At 43.9% G+C, this 24,193-nt stretch overlaps 1 protein-coding gene across 1 annotated transcript in view; it reads right to left on the bottom strand.

The window, feature by feature from the left end:
• Positions 1 to 24,193, bottom strand: part of LOC146834616 (atrial natriuretic peptide receptor 1-like) — a 961,499-nt gene that overhangs the window by 864,751 nt on the left and 72,555 nt on the right. Inside the window, exons 4-5 of the mRNA XM_085602083.1 lie at positions 15,793 to 15,801; positions 10,335 to 10,458 (exon numbers count right to left, since the gene is read on the bottom strand). Of these exons, the coding sequence (XP_085458209.1) occupies positions 10,335 to 10,458; positions 15,793 to 15,801 (133 nt within the window). The remainder of the gene's footprint in view (positions 1 to 10,334; positions 10,459 to 15,792; positions 15,802 to 24,193) is intronic.

The raw sequence follows: 24,193 nt of genomic DNA, 5'->3' as shown, positions 1-24,193 counted from the left end.
GACACCCGCATCCAGTGTTGTCAGATTTTTTAAGCTTTCTATAGCCCAAAGCCAACCAAAAAGTAGCCCAAAGTAGCCCAATATGGCTACTTTAGGGAAGGAGGGGCAGGAACAGCGTCAAGCAGGCGGTGAGTGCATTGGAATTGATGTTGCAGCAGGATGCCAAGTAAATATTTGTCTAATAAAGCGCTTTAACATACTACTTTGCTGGAGCCTGCATATATATTTATAATCTGGCAACTAGCACAAACCAAACTTTTACGACACAACCGGCAAAATATAGCCCAATTGTGCGTGATCTAGCCCAAACTGGCAACACTGATGCCACAGCCACTCCCTCATGTCTGGTATACACCCACATCAAACCCATCCAGCACAGGCATCACAGGACACGTGACCCTACTAGTAAAAAAGACCGAGCGCACGTGCTCTATGCCATTTTAGAATTGCTTACAACGCATGCACTGCGGCCGCCACAGTCACACCTCCATGGTGATGAACGTCCCGGTGGTCTGGACAGTTGATGTTTTGTGTGCTCTGCTGCACCGCAGTGTAGGCCTGAGCCCAACAGCGAGGGCCTCACTTCTCACTGAGTTAGTAGCACCGCAAGCACTGAGCAGGTGTAGAACCTGCGATGATGATAGGTGCACTAGTATGTCCTCTGCCATGGTGATATCAAAACTCACTTCCAAATGTGAGACCTATACGCTTGCAGAACGGAGCAGCATGATGTGGAGGGTGCTGTGACCATGAAAAGGTGAGCAGTGAGGCCTTGGTGCGCAGCGTCGGGCAGATACCTCTGGGCGGTGGGAGTGGATGGGGTACAGCAGCCTGAATGCAGAAAGACGCAGAGTGATTTAGGTGTATGCACTCATATATACTCTGCCACAGCATTGGATTGGTAACACGGGCACTGGTGCAATGCCCATGGAGCCGGTGCCGAGTTCCAACTGTGGGCTGCTTTTTAGAGCAGTCTGGGGGGCAGATTCTGGGCGGTGTCGCTGTTGTTTGGATACAGCCAGAAGCCCAGTGGGTGTCTGAATGGCCTTTCTGGAGGCAGATGGGTGTCAATACCTCACATTTAGCAACAGGCAGAGGTGTCACTTTCTTTCTCTTGCAGGGTCACCCATTAATGTATGCATACCTAGCAGGGCCGGGGCCTGAGCAGAAGTGGCCTCACTTGTTTTTAAGTCACCAGTGTAACAAATCCGTGCATTTTTTTGTATCTCCCCCCACGCCCCTTTTTTAAATAAAATTTCGCCGAAGCAGTGTTTTGAGGAAAGGCAATATGCAAATGTGGTTTTGAATCCTAATCCAACCCTGCTCTGCCATTACTAATTCTGTACTATCTTTCAGATGTGGGAGCTTGAGAGTTCCACTAGGTCGTGGCACATGGTTGGAGACAGAGCGGTGGCATAAAGGTAAGCTGTGACGGTTTTGTACACAGTGTGAGCACTCAGTGTCCCTCCTCATCTCTTCCTTTCTCTTCCTCACACTCTTTCTATCTCCCTCATTCTCTTACATGGTTTGTCTCTTTGTCTTGCTCTCTCTCTTCCTCTCTCTCTTTCCTCTTTCTCACACTCTTTCTCTCTCTCTTCTCTCCCTCACTGTTTCTCTCACTCTCTTCGTCTTTCTCACTCTTTCTCTCTGTCTTCTTCTCACTTTCTTTTTCTCTCTCTCTTTTACTCTCACTGTTTGTCTCTTTCTCTCTGTCGTCTGCTCACTCTTTCTTTCTTTCTCTCTCTCTTCCTCTCTCCCTTGATGAACGCATGATGCACAATCTTATCTTGCTTTTTATCTAACAGGCTGTGAATCCCGTGTTGATGTTCACCACCCCCCAACACCACCAAAGCTGAACGTGTGAAAAATCTGTGATGATGCGTGTCCATCCTCAACACATAACCAAGTTCCTTCGGCACGTGGAGGACCCTCTTACACACACGCCGGTGGTGGAAGGTGAGCAGAGAGACTTTTTCCGCAGCAGCGGGCAGTCACCTCTGGGCGGTGGGAGTGGCTTCTCTCATTCTTTCTTTCTTTCTTTCTCTCTTCCTCTCTCACTCTTTATCTCTCTCTTCCTCTCTCTCACGCTGTTTCTCTCTTTCTATCTTCCTTGTTCTCTCACTCTTTCTCCTCCTCTCTCTCTCACTCTTTCTCTCTTTGTCTGTCTTCTCTCTCTCACTCATTCTCTCTTCCTCTCTCACTTTCTCTCTCTCTCTTCCTCACTCTCACTCTTCCTCTCTCTCTCTTCCTCTGTCTCACACTGTTTCACTCTTTCTCTCTCTTCTCTCTCTCTCACTCTTTCTCTCTTCCTCTCTCTCACTCTTTCTCTCTCTCTTCCTCTCTCTCACACTGATTCTCTCTTTCTCTCTTCCTCGTATCTGACTCTTTTCTCTCTTTCTCTCTCTTTCTCTGTCTTCCTCTCTCTCACACTGTTTCTCTCTTCCTTGTAGCTCACTATTTCGCTCTTCTTCTCTCTCACTCTTTCTCTCTCTCTCTCTTCCTCTTTCTCACTCTTTGTCTCTCTGTCTTCCTCTTTCTCACACTGTTTCTCTTTCTCCCTTCCTTGTATCTTACTCTTTCTCTCTTTCTCTCTATTACTCTATCTCTCTTTCTCTGTCTTCCTCTCTCTCTGACTCTTTCTCTCTTTCTCTCTTTCTCTGTCTTCTTCTCTCTCTCACTCTTTCTCTCTTCCTCTCTCTCACTCTTTCTTTCTCTCTCTATCTCCTTTGCTGGACGCATGATGCACCATCTTATCTTTCTTTTTGTCTTGCAGGCTGCAAATCACAAATGGACCAGCGATGACATGCCACGGCTGTACAAAGTATTATTTGTTGTTTTGTTTTAATAAAATGTTTTATATGTAAATCTATACATGACTAAGATTCTTATTTCTCCAACCTCACAAGTATATTTGTATTAATAGTTAGTAGAGGGAAATTTCCGGGCCCAAGAAGGTTGTTGGGGGTATGCTGGTGATGTGGGAAGAGGGTGCGTTACCTGCTAATGTGGGGAGACGCAGCGTGAAAGAGGTATTTCTCACAGAAAGAGCTCCGATATGTTTTCAGAAATGCCTCGGACAGATGCCAGCTGACGGACTGAATCACAAAATGGCTTTTCAATGCTCATATAGTGTGACTTATGAACAGTTCGTACCTAGGCTCGCAGAGAGGCAACTGTGGCACATCCGCGCGACTCACAGAGGCAGAACTACGAGCCGTTCGCTCCTAAAGGAACAGCAGCGTTGTAGCTCACAGAGGTAGAGGCACAGCAGCATTCTAGCTCGCAAAGGTAGACAGCCGCGAGCTGACGGACTGGCTTCATGAGCAAGGGCTACTTTAAAAAATCCCATTTGTAAATATAAATACATGAATGATGGTCTGCTGTTTCAAACAGTCACCATTTCCGTGCTTTAAGCCAATCACGAATAGTAATCTGTCTATTTAATATTCATTAGGCTTGTTGTTCTGGGATCACCTGTGACTGGAAATGTTGTGACGTGACCTATGAATACATGTGAGGCAATGCAAAATCGGGGACAAGTAGCAAATAGTCAGTGGGCAATTTGTGACCACTATTTGTACATTAGGCTCTACGCACAGTAACAGACAAGGTATAACATCTTCAAAGCACCCTGGGTACGACAGAAAACATAAAATACAACACGTCAGGAAGCCCAAACTCCTGCGTTTAATGCAAAATAGCAAGCAGCACAGAAAAATCTAAATAAGCAAAAGACAATTGCCATTTCAACTGACCAAAGCTCTCACTAAAAAAGGGTCAGGTGGAGCATAATCCTAAAATATATAAAATTTGGACAGTTTATGTAGATCTTTTCTCAATACAAGTCTATGGAACACAATATTGTATCAGAAACTTGCTACTTTCTCTAAAAACATATCTAATGAGCAGGTGGCAGAATGTTCCCCCTGAGGAAGAGAAAAATATCCTTGGGTAGAAAGCATCACTCACGAAAACAATATTGAGCTCATTGTTTTCCCAGAATCCCTCTTCCAGTTGCCTCGACTGAATGCAAGGTTATGCTTTACAGAAATGTGAAAATGTACAACTTTAAACAACTTGCCTTCTGGAAGTAAAGAAGCCATGAAACTTAGCAAGCATATTTAAGGCTGAAGAATACATCCATATGTGTTTATAAAATATATCTATAGGCACCTTATCACAAGTATATAGAACAAAAATATTGTAATACATAGGAATATATTATTATGTTTTCACAAGCTGAATGAATGACTTCTATTTATAGTGAGAGAAAGAGTGATCACAATGCAGTATCCTTGTACTAGAAATACAGAAAGCTGAAAAGATCTGTGCTTGTTCAGTGATAGACAAAAGTAGAGAACAACTACGTTTTAAGAGCACTGAAAAATGTTTCGAGATACTCCAAATGGAGTTGTGTGGAGGAGTTCAATCTCTTTGCTGCTAGAGAGGGTGTACCCTTGTTATCTGACTCACCTGATTCAAGGAAAGACAAGCTAATCAGCTTCTGAAGATCTCAGCATTAGTGAGGCCATACACCGATGAAACTGTGAATTGTTGATGGGGTTTGTTAACATGGATAAAGTATACCCAGTGTCTAATTTGCTTTGCATATGGTACATATTGCGCTGCTGTTCATACCACGCTGTAGGCATTTCAAAACCCTACAAATACCAGGTGTTACAATTAACCAATGAAATCATGCTCAATTTAGTGACCTTAGAGGGTTGGAAGGCTGAGTTAGGGTTGCTACAACTGAAACTCCTAGCCTGCAGATGACAACAGATGTTAATTGAGATCGAGTAACTCACTAAGCCACTTCACTGTGCTAACATAAGATCTAGTTGAAGCAGAACACTATATTCTGAGGAAAGGGTAATACTGGCAGCATGATTTTGCACTGTTTGCAGTGTGTTGATGACATTCAGAGGATGATATCATAAGAATATGCTGTACTGGGGTGAATGTATGACATTTTTCTGCATTCTGTCCATCAACTGCTCTTTTTAGGTCTCGCCTGAGCCAGCGCTTTAGCGCTGCTCTCGCGAGAGCTTTTGTAAATGGGGGATCTGGAAGTGCAAACAAGTGCTTTCAGGCCTCCAAATACAGTGCATGTGCGCCGGGCGCGGGCACCCTTTGGCAGCCTGCACACCATTTGCTTTCACTTTCGCGGCCGCACGGCCACTTTGATGTTTGATCGCGATCACTTTCGCATCGGCACTCCTCTCAGTCCTGCTGTGGCATTGCCCCAGTCTCTTCTCACCCCCTGCTGTATACTGCCCGTCTCACTCCTCTCAGCCCTGCTGTGACACTGCCCCAGTCTCTTCTCACCCCCTGCATTATACTGCCCATCTCACTCCTCTCATCCCGTGACACTGCCCCAGTCTCTTCCCCCATCCTGCAGTATACTGCCGTCTCACTCCTCTCAGCCCTGCTTGGACACTGCCCAACTCACTTTTTTCAGCCCGTGCAGTATACTGTCGCCTCCCACCTCTCAGCCCTGCTGTGACACTGTCCCAGTCTTATCTCGCACCCCCTGCAGTGATAGTGAGTCAGGCTCTTCACTTCGCTCTTGGACTGACACTGTCCTAATCTCCTTTCGCCTCCGGCGGTACACAAATCCTGTCCCGCCTTTCTCTGACCCTTCTGAGATACTGCCCTAGTCTAATCTGAGCTTTTGGGATGACACGGCCCAGCCTTTGCTCTCCCTGCCAGCAGTACCTAAATTCTGGGCTTTTCTTATTCATTCCCTGTCGTGTCTTCACCTCCTCAAGCACGTCTCTGCCCCGTTTCCTTTATGTCACGCGCCATTAGCAGCGCTTCTGTCTCTACCATGATGGCACGTGAGGCGAGGCGTGCCACGCGCCGCTGGGCATCTTCTGTCAAAAGGAGGTTGGCACTCTTTTCTAAAGTGGAATAAAGTTACAAGTACTGCAAAGCACAAGTGTGCGGCTCACACCTCACGCTCAGGTGGCATCGGGCCGCGTCCACCACTCTGCAGCCCCTGCCAACTCGCTCCGTGTGGGCCGGGTGCCCGAGGCACCTGGCCAGCTTCATCATAAGAGCCAATGTCGGGCTGACCCCTTCCTGCTAAGATCAGGGTGCAGCGTGGAGGCACCTTTCGGATGGGCACAAGTGAAGCGCAGGCCTGGGCTTCCCGCACCCCTACTGCGGCACTGAGCACTTTTCCTAAATTGAAGGGATTGGGAATTTAGGACACTGGATAGGAAGCTTGGAGCAGAGGGAGAGGCGGCAGTGGGTATCTTCTATGGCCTTACTCCAAGCTCCTGCGTCACTTCACCTCAGACAATATGAACCACCACTGTCGGAGGCGGACAGTCTATGGGGTACGGGAAGGTCCCCGGGCGGCCGACTCTTCTGGTTTCCTCATAGGCCACCCTGCACTCTAGCCTTCTACAGGTTGAAGGCGCAGCTGAGCCTGGGATTCGCTGTATGCAGCGCGGAATGTCCGCATCCCAGCTGGACACAGCTAACAAGGGCAGGCATTGTCCGGGCATCCTCCCACCGCATTCCCAGGGCCGCGCTTCTGTCGTGACCTTCACACCCAGACCAAGGTACTGGCCGGACGACGGCATTGGGCGGCTGGGCAACGAGCCCGCTCCCACCCTTGCGACTAAACCAAAGAACAGCAACACACGCTTCAACATTATTTAATAAAATGTGTGCACTTTCATGGAAAACTTTATAAATCCGTTAGCAATTAAAAATAAACAAACCAACAAGCATTTGCAATGCAATAGGTCTCGAATTTACGCGAGTTTGAGCTATTGACATTGCAAATGACAATGCCTTTTATTTTCGTTTTTTTAACATAAATAAAAGACATTGTCATTTACAATGCCAATAGCTTAAACTCGTGTAAATGCGAGACCTATTGCATTGCAAATGCTTGTTGCATTTGTCGCCCGAGTGGGACGGGTATGCCCAGACGTGGGTCCCGTGCTCTCCATGCTACTGGAATCAAGCTATCCTGGCTGAAGAGGGGTGAAATGCCGAAACCGATCCTAGGATGCTTGTTTCCAGTGCAGGGAGACCTGGCTTGGCAGTTCGGGTTGGACTGCTCCCATGAGGCACAGGGTCAAGACTGATTTGCATATGGCTGGGTTCAAACTGGAATGTCATGGTGAGCAAAAAAACGATAGATTTAGGCCCAGATCTCTGTACTGTGGTGAATGTATGACATTGTTCTGCATTTTGTCGATCAATTGTTCTTTTTGTAATAATCATACCTGGCATGAGAACTACGGCTTCGGAAAAAAGAGGGAGGATCTTACAATGGCAAATGCAGTTTTTGCACAATTTCTTGGAGGAGTGCTGGCCCAACTCAATGTATTTATGCATATAAATGCATCTTAAGTACTATGGCCTTATTGTAAGACGCTTGTAAAAAGATGCCATATTTACTGCACTCAGTAAACACCTTTACTCTAGGGTATGATAGTTTGTAGTTTCAGTAAATACCTCCTATTTCAGGTTTTTCACTTGAAAGTGAGGCATAACAAGCAAAATCACAGTCTTTTCAGGTCTTTTCCCCAATAAACTTCTGCTTGTTTGACTTATCGAAAACTGTCAGAGGAAAAAAACAGAGGTGATGTAGTTATTACACAACTCGGAATTACAACCCAAGCGGAATTTCCTGCACAGGGATTGAAGTTTAACCCCTCCCCCACCAAGGCACGTAAAAAGGGTCTTTATCTGAAGCGTCAGAAGTCAAGTTTTACATGGCCTCCCATTTAAAAGTTTGAATCCAGTGTGATGTTTCTAAATATTCCATTTTTAAATACTGTGGATCTCCACATTTCTATCAGCAGTCGGCACACAAAAGTTGGCATTTCTGGTAAAACATAATTTACCTTTTTTGTTCTTAAGCGTCCCCGTGCATTAAAGTTAAGCAAGATGCTACACAGCTGCGCTTGATCCCTTTAGTATTATCATATTCCTAGCCCTATGTAAATTGTCTTCCTGGAACTGAAGAAGAATAAGAGCCCCAGGGTTGTGACTGATGTAAGCAGGTGATACTTTTGGTGTCCAGATCTGGCAACATCTGTGTGTGGGAGTGAGGGGCCTTGGAGCAGGCAGGGCTTAGTACTGAGCACAGCCTGAGGCGCTTCAACTTACCTCTGCAGATCCTCCAGCAAAAACACAAAACAGACAAAAGCTTCTAAAGCTACTGCTTTCACACCCGAAGTGGACTTCGGCTGTTCAGGGCCTATAAAATACAAGCTAGAAACCCTCGCTGTGAAGGGTTTCCAGTTCATACACAGTTTCACACAGTTTATTAACAGTTTGATATCATGCCTCAAAAAGGCAATACAAACAATTCATATGCACACATAATACAAAAAACATAAACTTTTCCAACTAAAAATGTGTTTGCTACTAATTTACCAATGTACTTTAGTAGCCGACATACAAGCATTTCAAATCAGCAAGTAATCATTTTAACCATGGTCCTTCCAGGTCTAAAAAAATGTAAAATCTCTCCTATTTCATAATAAAACAAAAAACCATAAAGCCCCCAAACCATGGGAGCATTTCTTCCATATTATTTCTGTACAGAGTTAACCAGTATCTTTGTGCAAAATACAATCCAATTGGGTGAAACTAGAGCAATAGTTTCATGGATGTGAATATTTTTGTCTCTTGGACAAATACCCAAGATAAACACTAGATAAAAGGAATCACCGAGTGCAAAGAACTGTTTTTTAATAATAGAGGAGAAATTATAATTCAACAGTCCTCTCTGGACCATACACCTTCAGATAAGACAGACATTAAAACATTTATACTAACAATAATCATTTATGAATGTATTGAAGGTGATTTTTCCTTTCTGCAAAATTAGATAACAAAGTGCATATACTATAACTATTAAGAAAAGTTTCCTTTCCTCACAATACCCTTTCTTATATTGGGAATGTAACTAAAACATAACCTCCATATACCCATTCCTCATTCCTAATGCAGCAAGACTTTTTTCTTAATCAACTGATTGTACACAATGGCCAAAAATGTCCCTACTGCATAATGCATGGGTTTATTGTTACATCCTAAAATTAATTGTCGTATCTGAGTCAGTCTGAAGGTCGGTAGCAGCAAAGTTCTTCTACTAACTGTGAAACTAGAGCAAATTATAAGTAAATACAAAAAGGTCAGTGGACCCCTTAAGCAAGAGACACATAACTTTATCCATCCCAAATTGCTGCACCAGCTGCCATCATATAAAATCTGGTACTTGCCCCAATCTAACCTTTAAAGCACACCTCCATATACAGGTGCTCTTTATTTCCCACAGATAAGACTGAATATACCTTATGTACCTTACATCCTTTAAATGGAACAGGTTATCTTTCTTGCACATATCTTCTAAATCACTCCTCCTAGAGCCCTCCTTAGCTAAATACTTTACAATTTGCTTCTGCTTTGTAACAGACAACCCTTGGGGTTTCTCCCCTACTGCAACATCTAATGATGCCTGGATATCCAGCCACCCACCTGTCGTCATACTTCTCCTGCAGGCTAGATTTTATAAGTTGCCTGAAGGAGCCCTCTTCTGCTCTAAGAAGATCGAGCCAATAGCTAAGGAGCTGTTGCTTATACATAAATAAGACCCATAATTAGGCCCAAAACAAGCATCAGTGCACTGTTTACAGTTACCCTAGGTGGGCCCAATCATTTGTTCGAGACATTCATTTCATTTATTTGAATTCTTCTTGCATATTTACCAGAAAAACCTCACACCCATACAACAGCAAACTCACTATTTTTGCATTAGATGTTTCTCTAAGCACTTCAGTGGATTTATGACCCAGTGCTACATCCATCCTAAATAATGCTCCTGCAATGGCCCTAACCCTCCCTTCCTGTATATCCATATGCGGAGTAAAATTAAGAGTATTTCTGAAAAGAAGGCCAAGATAGCGATAGTCTTTTACCTCCTCCGCTAGAACTCCATTTAGTCACCACTTTAGCCTTCTCTTCTGTCCCATCCCTTTCACAAAAACAATTACCTTAGTCTTAGCCATATTTATTTTAAAAACGATGGACCTGCTATACTCAGCAAATGCATCCAATTTCCTCTGCGGCCGGCGTCAGGTCCAACAAAACCGCATCACCAGCATAAAACATTACTGGGATGGGCTCATTGCCAAGTTTTGGCTCATGTAATGTTGACTTTAGCTCTTCATGGAGAGACAGTGTGAAGTGAGTTGCTAGCATGCGCCACATAGTGGCTCTGCGTGAGTTGACGTGTCTCTGTGTCATGAATCTGAACTGGGCATAGTCATTTCAAACATGCGCACTTGCGCCATACTCACCATCAACTCCAATGGACAGGAGTGGATGTTTGCGTGGTAAACACAACAGTTTTCTTCGGTGGCATCTTTCCAGTCCGTAGGACAGTCTGTATCTTCACAGAATGTCCTTGCTTCACCTGCAGTACTGAGTAAAAATGTGTTCTGTTACAATAAAATAAAATAAAATACATTACAGTACAATACAATACAGCATCTATATATCAGAGAATCATAAAAAGATTCTTGAAAATGCTTGAGTTGGCCCTTAACTAATGGCAGTTGCTCTGCCTATTTTTCCAGCCCATAGTTTTTAGATTTTTTCACGGCTAAAAGGGGAACTAGAAACACATCAGTCTTGGCCAACCCTAACCTCTTCTATACGGGAATACAAGCACCTCTAGGTGAGGTTTGATCGTGTTGTAGCTCACGATTGAGGTATAATGTGAGTCTATTTGAAGACCGAGCTTGAGGCCCTCGGTTGTACGCACTCCTCCCTTAAAGAGACATATGCAATGGGCAAGTCGCAAAATAAAATGTACAACAATGTCTCAGACACTGCGATTCTTAAATGGGTCACAAGTGACCTGCCACATTAATAGACATGAGGGAGGTCGCAATTTGTGATCCACTGGGAATGGCTGGCACTCACAGGATTGTTGGCCTGCTGGGGTCAGCAGACCATCTTACCTGTGACTGCTTTTTGAATAAAACAGTTTTTTTTAAATGCATCCCGTTTTCCTTAAAGGAAAATGGAATGCATTTAAAAAAGAAAAATGAAACATTTCTGTTTCATTTTTTTAGGAGAAGGCAGTGGTCCGAGGAACCAATGCCTGCTCTTAATAATGTTTTGCACTGCCAGTTCCCGTTTGCGACTGGCTTACCGTCTACTCGAAGTAGATGGGAAACGGGGATTGTTTTGGGACCACATTCTGGTCGCAAAACAATCGTACATGGCCTTGTGACTCGCTATTAGGAAGGCACGCCCTTGGCAGGCCCCTTCCTAATAGCGACTCCCAAACCTAATTTTGCAAGTCAGTAAAAGGTTACCGACTCGCAAAAGAGGGTTGATACAGACTAGAACCCTTTTTAGCGGTCTCAAGTGGCCCAAACATCAGTTTGCAGCCACTAAAAATGGCTCTATGTAGACTTTGCTGAGCTGGACCCTTGGTAAAACGAGGCAGCTGTCCCTCTCACAGTATCTAGAGCTCCACTGGCATAAATGCACTTTTAGTAACCTGTATAGGATGCTGCGATCGGCTCAAACAATTAGAATGATGTTAATGGTGGCAATAGTCACTTTTTGCCCGCACTTATAGGTACAGAGACCGCCTGAGTCAGACATTGTATATGGCATATGTATCTGCCTGTATTCGACGTGGGTAATCGGATGAGCGCTAATAGCCATTTTCCCACATGCTCTCTCTCTCTCTCTCTCTCTTTATCTCTTGAGAGAGAGAGAGAGAGAGGGAGTTACAAAATGTTAAATGTTCTTTCCCTAAATGATATGCATTTGACAAGAGTTACAGACCAAAACGCTTAAATGCATATTAATTTCGCATGCACTAACAGTAACCACACAGGATGTGTATTCTGACTGTTTTAAAAGCAGATTTTTGACCTCATCAATGTAAATCTTGTAGACCAGATTCCCCATGAGATGTGTTCTCTTCATATTAACTGCCACCCCCACTCACCCACCAGAAACAATGTGAAGCAATATGGAAAGGGATTAGATTTATTTCACCACTCCATTCCGCTCATGCAACAGGCAGTGTGCAGTCATTAACATTATAAGAGCTGTACAAAAACAAAATAAAAACTAATCATTAAATGTATTGATTTATTAACATTTTCAGTTTCCTGGTGCTTTTGATTAATTCAGTGCAAACCGTCTTTATTTTGTAGATGTTCTAAAATGTTTATTTAATTTCGCAAGTAGTGTAACAAAGAACTATGGAGTATATTTACAAAGATTTCAGCATTTCTCCCCATTTCTCTCTTATCTATACATACCTTCTAATCTTTACCCCAAATTTCAACAAACTTTTTCCCCTACCCTTAGGGAGTACAGTTTTTCCTTATTGCTAACTTTGCTCATCTTTGATTCCCAATGACTAAATCTAGGTGGCTTTGGCATTTTTCATCTTTGCAGGATGAGCGATTTAGCCACTAGAGACACAATAAAGACAAATTGCTTTTGTCGAATTAGGACATTGATGTTAACAATACCAAATAGAACCACCAATGCATCGGGAAATATATTCGTCGACAATTTCTTGTTAACCCACAGGAAGATCTGATCCCAATACTCTGCCATAATTGGGCAAGTGAAACAGACTTGTATCCAGTCTCCTATCAGATGATTACATATAAAGCATTGCCCTGATACTAAAGGGAACATTCTTTCTAATTGCTTTGGGGAATAGTATAGCTGCCATTTGCGAAAAACCCCATATGTTTAAAGTTGGCTCCTCGTATAGCTTTAGGAGTCTATTCGTTATACACTTTCCACAGTTCTGTTTCTATCCGGCATCCTGTGGATGTCTGTATTTTCTGCGAGGTACTTGGAACTGTCTTCTCATAAAGTTCTCACTGAAGGATTTAATACCAGATTACTACCCCCAGTGTTTCACTGATATATAATGCATAACTAATTGCCTTTGGGAATGGACTGTCTGGAAGTTGTAGATTCCTTACTAAATTACATAATTGCATAAAGGGATGAAATAACAACGCTGGGAGTTCTCTTCTCCCTATTTGTAATTGATCCCAGGTTTTTAAATTCCCCTCAATCAATAGATCCTTTAATTGATAGACCCCTATCCATTCCCAGTTCTTTATAGTATTTATATCCAATTGAAGCCCTAAAACATCACAACATCGTATCCGAAAATCCGGATGGATTGAGGTGAATTTGTATTCTTCCTTTATTTGTGTAAATCTTTGCAGAATTATATGGGGGATCTTATATCTATTACATTTGGGTAGTCTGGGGATCTTATTAAATGGTAGTAGCTGAATGTTATTTTCTAGTAGCATTATTTGGAGGTAAAAGTTAGTTCTGTGGCCATGTGACGTAGCTGCAGTTCCACAAATGCAGTTTGGAAGAATATTTGAATATGCATAAGTCTAAGACCACCCTCTTCCAAGCTCAGCTGTAAAGTTTCTAACTAAGTACGTGGTTTTCTGTCTAGACATACACATTTATGAAACATCTGGTCTATTTCCAGAAAATAGCTTTGAGGAATTTTGAATAAAACATTTGAAAATTTAAAGACGAATAGCAAAAGTATCATCATTTTTATCAAAACAGTTCTCCCAGTTATGGAGAGTGGTAAAGACTGCCAGGTCCGCAGAATATTCTTGGCTTTGAGTAATTTCGGCACATAATTAAGTGAAAAGAGTTGCAAAAATCATCCGAAACAAAAATCCCCAATTATCAGATTAGAGCAGATCTAGATGCCTGTAGTCACAGATCACTTGGCAGAACCTGATTGGTACAATTAAACAAGAACATTTCCAATTTTTTGCGATTTACCCTATATAAAGCTGGGCACAAAGGGCAACCTTGATGAGTACCCCTTTGAATTTTTACTGACCCAGCAACATGCACATGAATTATAACTTTGGCTTCTGCTTTGTAGTATAGGTTCTGTGGCATATTGCTAAAACACAAAGGAAACTCAAATTTAATTAAAATGGCAAACAAAATATCCCAATAATCTAGATCAAAAGTTTTCTCTGAATCAATCATAATTGCGATTTTTACATCATTATTCGAAAAGTAATCGATAGCCTGCACTAAGAAATATGTATTATTAGTTAGGGTCCTCCCTGGCAAAAAGATGCAATGATTTTAATTCACTAGATCTTGAGCTAGCGGAGTTATCCTGGCAGCCATGATTTTGGTTATAATTTATAATCACTGTTAAGTAAATTAATTGGGTGATATGATCCAGGATTCCCTGAGGATGTACCTTTCTTTAAAAAACGATCTATGGCTGCCTCTGAAAAAGTTTGCATGAAATAATAATACCAGCAATTTCGTTAATTGCGGTATAAATATTTTATACATTTCTATAGGTATTCCATCGCTGTCACAAGCTTTTCCACTGGAGGTGTGTTTGATGGGTTCCTGAATTTCCTTTTCAGTAAGGAGAGTTTTATCCAGTGTTCACCTCGGGTGTTACCCTAAGTTAACCTTTATTTTGATTTCAGTCACTGGAATTGAATGATCTTAGAGGGGGTTTGGAATAATCCTTGATGTACCCTTCTCCCAATGAAAGGAAATATTAAAAATATAAATTATTGACGCTTAATTATGTCTTTTCGAAAAACATGCATATTCTCTTGATGTCATGTACTGAGTTCTCCAGGGGTCAACTAATACTAAATCCCTAATGTTTTTTTCCAATCGTGTAAAGGATTTGGGCTTATTTTGTACCTTGTTTTTATGGGTAGAGTCTAGCATTATATTATGTATAACATTAAAATCTCCTGCCTGATCCTAAATCTTGGAAGACTACTTTCCCTTCTACCTGAGATTACTATTTCTCTTCACCCCATCTCTCTTTGCCCTGTTGCCCACCCTCTCCCCTCACTCAGAGCCCCAACCATCATGGGCTTCTTGTCCACCAGTGCACTGACCCACCACCCATACATTCCCCTAAGGTTGTATCTTGGAATGGTACTTATGAGCTCATCTAGGGAGGTATGCAAAAAGGCCTGAACTTCATAATACCATATTTTTTTATATAGTTCTCTGATTTGTTAAAAAGTCAACCCATTCTTGCCTCTTGTTTTTGTCCCTTATCCTACACATTCTTTCCCCTTTCTATTTTATATTTCTACTATTTCCTAGTCCCCCCTTCACCCTGGACTGGAAGAGGAAATTCTTTAGCACGCTTTATTGACTGAAATATATGAGATCGTCCCTTATACTAAACTTTTAGCGCAGATTGGTGGATTATGCCAGCTGGAGCACCATTTTGTTTAAAGTCACCTATCAATCCAACAAATGTACAACGTCTTCATGTTGCCTATATTGACACATCCGGATAAATCTGAAATGAAAACTTATCCAGTGAAGAAAATGATTTCTTTTTAAACACTTGAGTCAGAATTTAATCTGAATATCTCTGAAATTGACCAGGATTGTTCATGGTTATTTTGCGTTTGTTGATTGAATTGATGGTGCTCGGTGTGTTCTGTTAATAGTCAAGTCTCCGATTTCTTGTGCTTTTTCGGGAAGTACTACTTTGCAGACAAGATCTTATATAAATTTCATGGGTGAAAGGCCTGCTTCACAATCTTCTGATATACCCACGAAATTTAAATCAGAATGCCAAGCTCGATATTCTACATTGTCCAGTTTAAGCTGGAGATCTTCCAGCTCAGATTCAAATTTGCTCATATTCCTTTCTTGACTGTTATGGTTGTCTTCTAAAGAAGATAACCTTCTGTTCTACCTCAGTCATACGTGAGAGAGCTTCATTTCACGAAGTTCATTTAATATCTGATTTAATGTCAATCCAATCGTTGAAGCCTGCAGGGATGATACTGTTACGGGTGTCTGAGGTCCAATTTGTGTCTGAACATTGCCTGCTGAGGTAGCTTTTTCCAAGGCAGCTGCAGCTTTAGTACTCGGATTGGCTTTAGCAATCGATAACTGAGTCGGGCTCTAAGATCAATTCTGACCAGATTGATTTTTTGCCTGTAGATTTTTTTTCTTAGTTGTACCCATTTTCATTGATGGATCCCTTGATATACGCTTCATCTGAGCTCTTCAAAGCGTATATTTTAAAATATTGTGGCTGCGGGACACAGGAGTTGTCGTTTTTCCTCCACTTGAGAATGAGCCTAAAGTGCACTTAGAAGCTGCTTCAACCCCCCTTTCTTAGTAGTCGGGTGAAAAACTTAGCCCAGTACTCTGCTGTTTGGGGTTCGCTTGTCATATTATAGCACTTAATTCTGATAATCCATGAGAACTGGTACAAAGATATAAGGTGGTCCCCTGGAGTGCGTCTTCTTTTCCCTTAAATCGGTTCGTTGAGTACTTGCCCCCCCTTTCTGTGCTGTCCCAGGAATTCTCTGCAGTCTCATGAAACCACCCCTGGTCAATCTAGTGTGTTCCTTATGAAAACGGTGCAGAGGGAGCAAAGGAGGAGAGAAAAATACAAATATGCATTCACCAGAGCAGAAGTCCAGAGTCTCTTATTCCTTCAATAGGAAACCCACACGTCTCTGTTTTAACGCTTCCTGGAACAGTAGAGTGTCTATCAGGGGAGTCAGTTCTTTTTTTCCCTCCTCCTGTGATTTCACATGTATGGTGATGATTTTATTGCATCACCACTACGAGACAAACACTTGAGGGGCACAGGTCTTGCAAGTCCACCCCACAATTGTTGCTTGTGTATGCTGGGATGTCCTCGCAGCCTCAAAGCCTCATGGCTCTGTGTCTCCTGACCTTAGCTCAGCAGCCCGTCGAGCCGCTGTCTCTGCTGTTTCAGCTCTCTCGCCCCACCACCGTTGTCGATACCACTGCTATTCTTTTTTATTTCCCCTCTGATTCCCTGTACTGTCCTGTCCAAGGGGATGCTGCTTCACTTATAGGACACTTGAAACTGTCTAGAGACCAGCCGAGTGCAGACCGGCCATCTTTGCGCCTCATCAAGGTGAGCTGACCTGATGAGCATGACCGGAACTCTACATGGCAGCCTCTGTTCGAATAGCTCTTCTCTATCTGCTAAATGGACTTTAGCAGTGTTAAAAAACAAACAAACTGATATACCAGTTGCCTTCTTTTGAGAACCAAGTGTAAATGACACATTCTGATAACATATCAAAATCCTTTTTATTATAGACCTTAATGTACAACTCAGCATTATTAGGGATGGAACATCTCCTTAAGCCTTCAAAAAAAAGCATGGCCGCTGTCTAAATGTAGATGTGCTGTAGTTTCTAAGTTTATGAACTTGACTTAAAAGACCATTGGCGAGAGAAACAAAAACATATCTTTATTTATATTTTCTATTCACATATAGACGACCTGCTCCAGGGACTGATATAAGCTTAGGGTCAAAACAATTCTTTCTTTCTTATGGCCTTGTGATCAAAACTATTTTTATGTTATGTCATGGTCCTCTGAAACTATTGTAAGAATAAATGCTGTGTCTTTGAGAATAGAATGCCACTGGGTTATAGCAAAATTCTTCTACCATACATTTAATAGAAGATGCTAATAAACATATTGATGAGTGTGAATAATTTAAAGGCATATTCTAGATAGAATTTATACTGGGATTATGTGGAATGATAAAGATGAACAATTATTAGACCCTACTCATGAGATTAAAGCCAGAAAACAAAAGTGGCAATAGAATATCCACAACAGGTAATTTCCAAATCTCTTGAAACGTTCTTCGTCGTGTGAAAGGTAGGAAGTGTAATGTATGTTGCACATCAAAATTATAAAATACTCATGAGGAAATGACAAGTTGATTTGAGATACCTGCACAAAGAAAATTCTAACCGTTTACATTTCCTAACATTAGAATTAAAAAAAGTAGAATCACAAAGAAATATAGATGAGATTAGGACAAATGGGGCAGTGAAACAATGAAAACAAATTCTATTTATATTTCAAACTCAGAGTCACTTTATTCTAGGGAGCCAATAATTACAGCTGGAAACATATTCCAAAAGTGAGGAATTGATTGGAAGTTTCTAAAAAATGTAATTCTTCTAAATCACCACCAGGAAATCAGCATAGAAATAGTCTAAAAAAGAGCAATGATCCCAGTCTGGATTTCATTCATCTGAGATGGTTAAACAAAAACTATGCAAGAAACTAGGCAGGGTGGTCAGCCAGCTAAGATGGCTGACGCAAACTCAGAAGGCTCCGTGTCCATCCCCCATTTTATCCTGATTATTTCAGTGTAACTACACACAATTCGGATGCCAGCAAGTGCGGGACCCCTCCCGGTATCTGAAGCACAGAACCCTGAAGAGTGCAGAGGCTGTGGATCGGCTGCTGGAGGCAAGGCGGAACAAGCAGCCTAGGCCTGCACTGGGTTGTTGTGGCCGGAAACCACAGTAAACCAACATTGCCCGGTGGGGCGATGCATCACACGCCTCTCGTGAGATGGAGGTGTGTGGATTCTGGCAGCCCTGCGAGATGGTGTTGAGGAGGGGTGTGCTGTCGGCTGTGGCGCCTCCAGCCCCAGAGGAGAACCGTAGCCAAGGTGTGGCAAGCGCACTTGTGCCGGAAGCAGACCAGACGAAGTGAGTGAAGCGGTCCGCGGAAGCCACATCAAGGGCACGGAGTAAGAGAGAAGACCTGGCCCATGCACACAACATGGAGCACAAAGGTGATGAAGGAGCACTGGGTCTCTGACCGTGGCCTATTACCGGAGTGTGCGGGTGGTGACTGATGAGACAGCCACGTGCGAGCAATTGAAACCTGAAGCACATGCAGAGGTAAGCCCAGATCAATTCGGTTTGCAGTGGCCTGAGGGATCTGGGTGGGGCACAGAAGATGGATCGGGCTTGGGCGCCAACGTGGTGTTGTTGGGTCGGGCACAAACCCCAACACAGAGGTGCATGGGAGGCACGGGCCCAGTGAGACCCTAGGGAGCACTATTTTGTCCTGCTCTGGGACTGGTCAGGCTCCCCAGAGCTTTCCTTGGCAGACCACTGCATGTGAGGGGTCGAGGGATACATGGAGAGGTGCACAATGACACCGCCTGTGGCTTGTAGGGAATTATTAGTGCCATGAGGCCTGGAGGTCTGATTGGGCCAAGGTCTCTTAACAGCAGAGTGCCCCCGGTGGGGTGGCAACAGGAATATGTAAGGACGCCCTCCCACTATAGAACAAATACCACACAAAACAAATCAGGCGATGGACCTTGTTGCACCCAGGCCACGAAGCAAACAGCCCTCACATTAGTCAGATCCCACCAACGCCTCACTGTAGCTGTCAATGTGCTGGAAGATGAACTGCGGGGAGCACAGGCCCAACTAAAATCACCTCCCATTGCCTGCCAGACACATGTGCGCCCTGTCACCTCATGCTGCCATCAGAGGGAACTGCTGGTAACCACCGGACATGATTCTGCACAGAGTCTGAGCAGGGATGACAGTGTCAGGGACTCCTGACGCTGTGTCAGCTGCACGCACCATACCATATGCCTTTGGTGCAAAAACTTGCCATGGGCTATCTTCAGACTGCCATACCATCGGATGTGAGCAAAGATTCACATGTAGAGGGCGACAAAACCTGTGAACCTCTAAATTTGGCGCAATCCACCAAACTAGACTCTGTCCTATCCACAGTTGAGAAAATAGGAGCCACACTGGACCAAACACATTTATGCTTGGAATCAAAAATAGACAAAGTCACATCTGACTTCACGCTCCTGAGGGTTGACCATCTTAAGCTAGCTTACAAAGTCCACGCTAATTAACTTGCTCTAAAAAGCATACAGCCAACTTCCCACAGCCATGCTGCAGCACTGCAGGATCTCCTAGACCGAGGGAATATCTTGGAAGACAGGCTGGAGGATGCAGAAGGGCACTGGTGCCGTAACAATGTCAGTGGTGGGCCTTCCTGAGGGTGAGGAGGGGCAAGATCTGATTTCCTATGTTGCGTGCTGGCTGAGGGAACTCCTGCTGGAGGGTGCGCTGTCGCCTCAATTCATAGTGGAGTGGGCCCACAGGGTGCTGACCCATGGACCACCGCCGGGGGCCAGGCTAAACTGCTCCTATTCAAAATGCTTAACTACAGAGACAGAATATTGTCCTGAAGGAAACACGCAGACTAAGCAACATCACAATCCAAAACGCTCAGGTCATGTTGTTTCCTGATTATACAGCGAAGGTACAGAGACAGCGAGGGTCTTTCGGTGCTGTGAAATGCCAACTTCAAGAACTGAATATCCGTTACTCTCTGCTGTTCCCAGCTCGTCTGTGAAGGGCATCACTCACTTCTTTGACACGCCATCAGATGCCTGGGACTGGCTGGAAGACACAGGCCTGGTAATGGGATCCAGGCAACCTGCAGGGTCCTCAACACCCTGGCTCTACAGGAAAGGCTGATGTATTCACGAAAAGCAGGCTGTGTCCTTATTGGATCTGTTTACACCCCCAATATAGAGCATAGTTCATTCCTTTGTAAGTTGATGGAGGTCTTGGCTGGCTGGAGTGGAATCTCCTGGCTGATAGGCGGTGATTTTAATTTGGTGTTTGATGTGGAGCTTGATCAATCATTCCCGCACCTGAGTCACACCTCGGCAGCGTCAAATGCACAAGCAATGACCGAGTGGGTGCCTCATTGATCTCTGGCTGATATATGGCATGCTCGCAACCCAGACACGCACATCTACTCATTCCATTCCCCAGTACATAGTTTGCATGTAAGGTTGGTCTGCATAGTGAGGGTCATATAACCTGTTTCCTCTTATTAGGGGGATTGAATACCTGGGACACACACACTCTGATCACAAACCCCAGCTCTTACAACTTAAATGGGAGATGGGCCCACCACCCATCCCCACCTGGCACCTTCAGCCAGCGGCACTGGAAGACCAGGCTTTCCGTGCCTCCTTGGGGGGCTGCAACAGCGGAATACTTTGAGGTAAGTGATGGCTCCACAGGCGATATGCTCCTAGAGTGGGCAAGGGGGCATTGTCTAGGACTCACTTGGGACATTCGTGAACAATTAAGCAAAGCACTTTACAAAATAGAGTGACAGTTACTGCGTTATGGAACCTACGTGGCTGCTGACATAAGGGATATACGGGGCTTTGACGAGCTGCACACTGAACACACAAACCTATTAGAGAGGCTTTGGTGCCACAATTATGCTGCACACTCTGGGGGCACATATGCAACATCATACAGGTCGAATGTTTGTATGGCTTCTGCATCAGGAACAGGCTCACCAAACTATATACGCCCTGCATGACAACAAGGATCACATGTTGTATATGCAGCATGAAATACACACAGCGATGACACAACAGTACACAGCACTCTACCAATCCTCAGGGTGCTGCGACGAGTAGCGGTATAGCACCTCCCTAGACTCAGTATGCTTACCCAAGTAACCCCTGAGCAGTGTGAGACATTAGACAAACCACTCTCACTTGACGAGGTTCGCAACGCGGTTGTTTCACTAGCGGTAGGGAAAACTCCCAGGCCGGATGGGATACCGGCTGAGTATTATAAGGCATACACTGCAACGTTGGTCTCACGTCCGCATGCCCTCTACACAGCTGCACCGGAAGAGTTGAAACTCCCCTCATCAATGCGTGAAGAGAGATTTGTGCCACTGCTGAAATGTGATAATGATCCCACAGACTTAGGCTCTTACAGGCCACTAGCCCTACTGAATGCGGACTATAAGGTACTGGCAAAAATCCTAGCGGACCAGCTGAAGTCCTAGGTCCCGACCCTCGTTCATGTGGACCAAAATGGGTTTGTGCCCTCTCGCAGCACCTCCCTAAACCTGAGGTGCTTTTTTAAAATCGCCACATATTCCGCACGATGATGGCCACACTCGGGTTGTCTAATACTAGATCTGGAGAAGGTATTCGACTCCCTGGAATGGAAATTTCTTTCGCCACCCTAGCACGATATGGCCTTGGCGACACATTAATCTGTATGGTTAAGCTACTCTACAGGGAGCCGGCGGTACGGGTAAGAAGCTGGCTCTTATTTTAATTCCCTTCACTGGTTACCGGTGCAGGAAAGAATCAGATTTAAGGCGTTGTGCGTTGCCCATAAATCCATGGAAAGGAACGGACCACCAATAAATTCGGCCATGATCTGTCCCTATAAGGCCAATAGGAAACTACGCTCAGACAAGCTGCATCTGGCTGAAGTCCCCAGGATTAAGAAGGCCAGAAGCGGTGGACAGCTTTTCTCCTATAACGCTGCTAAACTCTGTAACTCCCTGCCACTGTATCTTCACAGGGAACCCAGTCATCTTGTCTTTCGAAAACAACTAAAGACTCTTCTGTTCCTCTAAGTTCCACTTCCTCGCTCGTGTTATGCCCAGCGCTGGGATGCTCCCGTGTAGCCATGCGCTTTATAAATGTATTTTATTTCATTTATATATCTGAGCCAATCTCAGTGAGACGAGGGACGAGGGAAGGATGCCCGCTGTCCCCGCTCCTCTTCTCACTAGCAATAGAACCACTGGCAGAGGCCATCCACGTTGGAGCAGACGGGGGCTTCCCGCTAGGGTGTGGCACACACACAATCTCGCTATATGCATAGGATCTCCTGGTGTATATTACAAGCTCATTTTAAACTCGGAGTACCGACGGAGAGAGCGGTGCCCCCCTCCTGAGCTGTCGCCAGGTTGAGGTGGGTTGCTTACCCAGCAGACTGCGGGTAATGTTTCCTAGAGGAACAGATGGACTGATTTAAGTTCCTGTTCATGTATCCTTTTTGTGTTTATATCACTCACATATTTACGCAGCAGCACCATTAGAGGTCCTGACGAAAGCCACGCCCACCGTTGGGCTGCAGGCTGAAACATGTTGACCACTATTTTTCACTCTACCCAAGCGGTTTAAATCTATACCGCTGGTGCACTGTTTTTTAACTCTGGCAGTGGGTGTATTAGAATAAAGTACATTATTTACGCTCCCTAGCCAGTTTTAGTTGCACTTTCTTCACCTTTATTTTTTCATTCTTTGCGCTGCGCCCTCTCTCACATTATCTTTACTCATCACTTGTGGATTTAGCAAATTCCACCTACGTTTGAAAACATCCCTGAGCTCCTCCCTCGTAGAGAGGGAGTTGTAGCCCTCAAAGGAACTAGGCGTTTCCTTTGGGAGGAGAATCCCAAATGATGGAGCATGTCACCTCTGGTGAGTGAGGGATTTCGTCCTAAAAAGGGATATGCCGACAGTTTTTTGCTGTGAGGTATAGCCATTGGTTTGGTGTTGTTAGGCTTACCAAGCCTCAGTAGTGCTCTGTCACACCATTTTAATGTTTTGTACACAGACCCCAAGATTTCGTACTGTTTTTTGATATATTGTGTGGGGATTAAATCTTGTTGTGGTCTTTAAAATTCCCTAGGACCCCTTGCTTTGAACTGTATTGGTTTGTTAGTATATTAGAGATATCCAATCAATCCCTCTGTGACTAGCACACACTCTGGAGGACTTTTCTGCCCTGTTGGGGCTGAGAGTTAGCACTGCGAAGTCATGTTTGTATTCCTTCAATGATACATGCCAAGACCCGATGTATATGCTTAACAGGGTGCTTGTACAGTGGAAAGCCGACACCTTCAGATACCTGGGTATACCTATATATAGACAACCAACAGACCTGCTAAACGGTAATCTGGGCAGAGCGTTGATTCCCGTCCATTCCCAAATATCCTTCTAGGGCACACTCCCGCTGTCAATAACAGGCCCGGTGCCTCTCACGAAGATGGTAATCCTTCCACTGTTCCTATACTATTTCACAAATCTACCTTTATTTTTTTTTATTTATTTTTTTAATACATTTATATAGCGCCTGGTTACACCTACCGGTGTGTCCCCGCGCTAGAGAGAGTTCAAGGAGAAGAGATATGGGTTTCTGCACGCATGCCATTGAAAGGAATAAAGCAGAAAAATTATCCCAGAGGTGGATGAACAAATAGCCAAGTTTTAAGTAGCTTACGAAATATAATTTCGCATTGTTCTCTTCTTAGGTTGACAGGAAGGCTATTCCATAATTTTGCAGCTCGGTACCTGAATGAACGTTCGCCCATTCTGGCTCTAAAGATTCTTGGTATGTTCACCAGGTCCTTATCTATTGATCTAAGGCAGCGCCCTGGTATGTATTTCGTGATTAACGGTTGCAGATACCTAGGACCTTTT

The sequence above is a fragment of the Triturus cristatus genome, chromosome 4_2 (assembly GCF_964204655.1).
Source record: "Triturus cristatus chromosome 4_2, aTriCri1.1, whole genome shotgun sequence".
NCBI classification, from domain to species: domain Eukaryota; kingdom Metazoa; phylum Chordata; class Amphibia; order Caudata; family Salamandridae; genus Triturus; species Triturus cristatus.
This window is presented reverse-complemented; position numbering and strand designations above follow the sequence as displayed.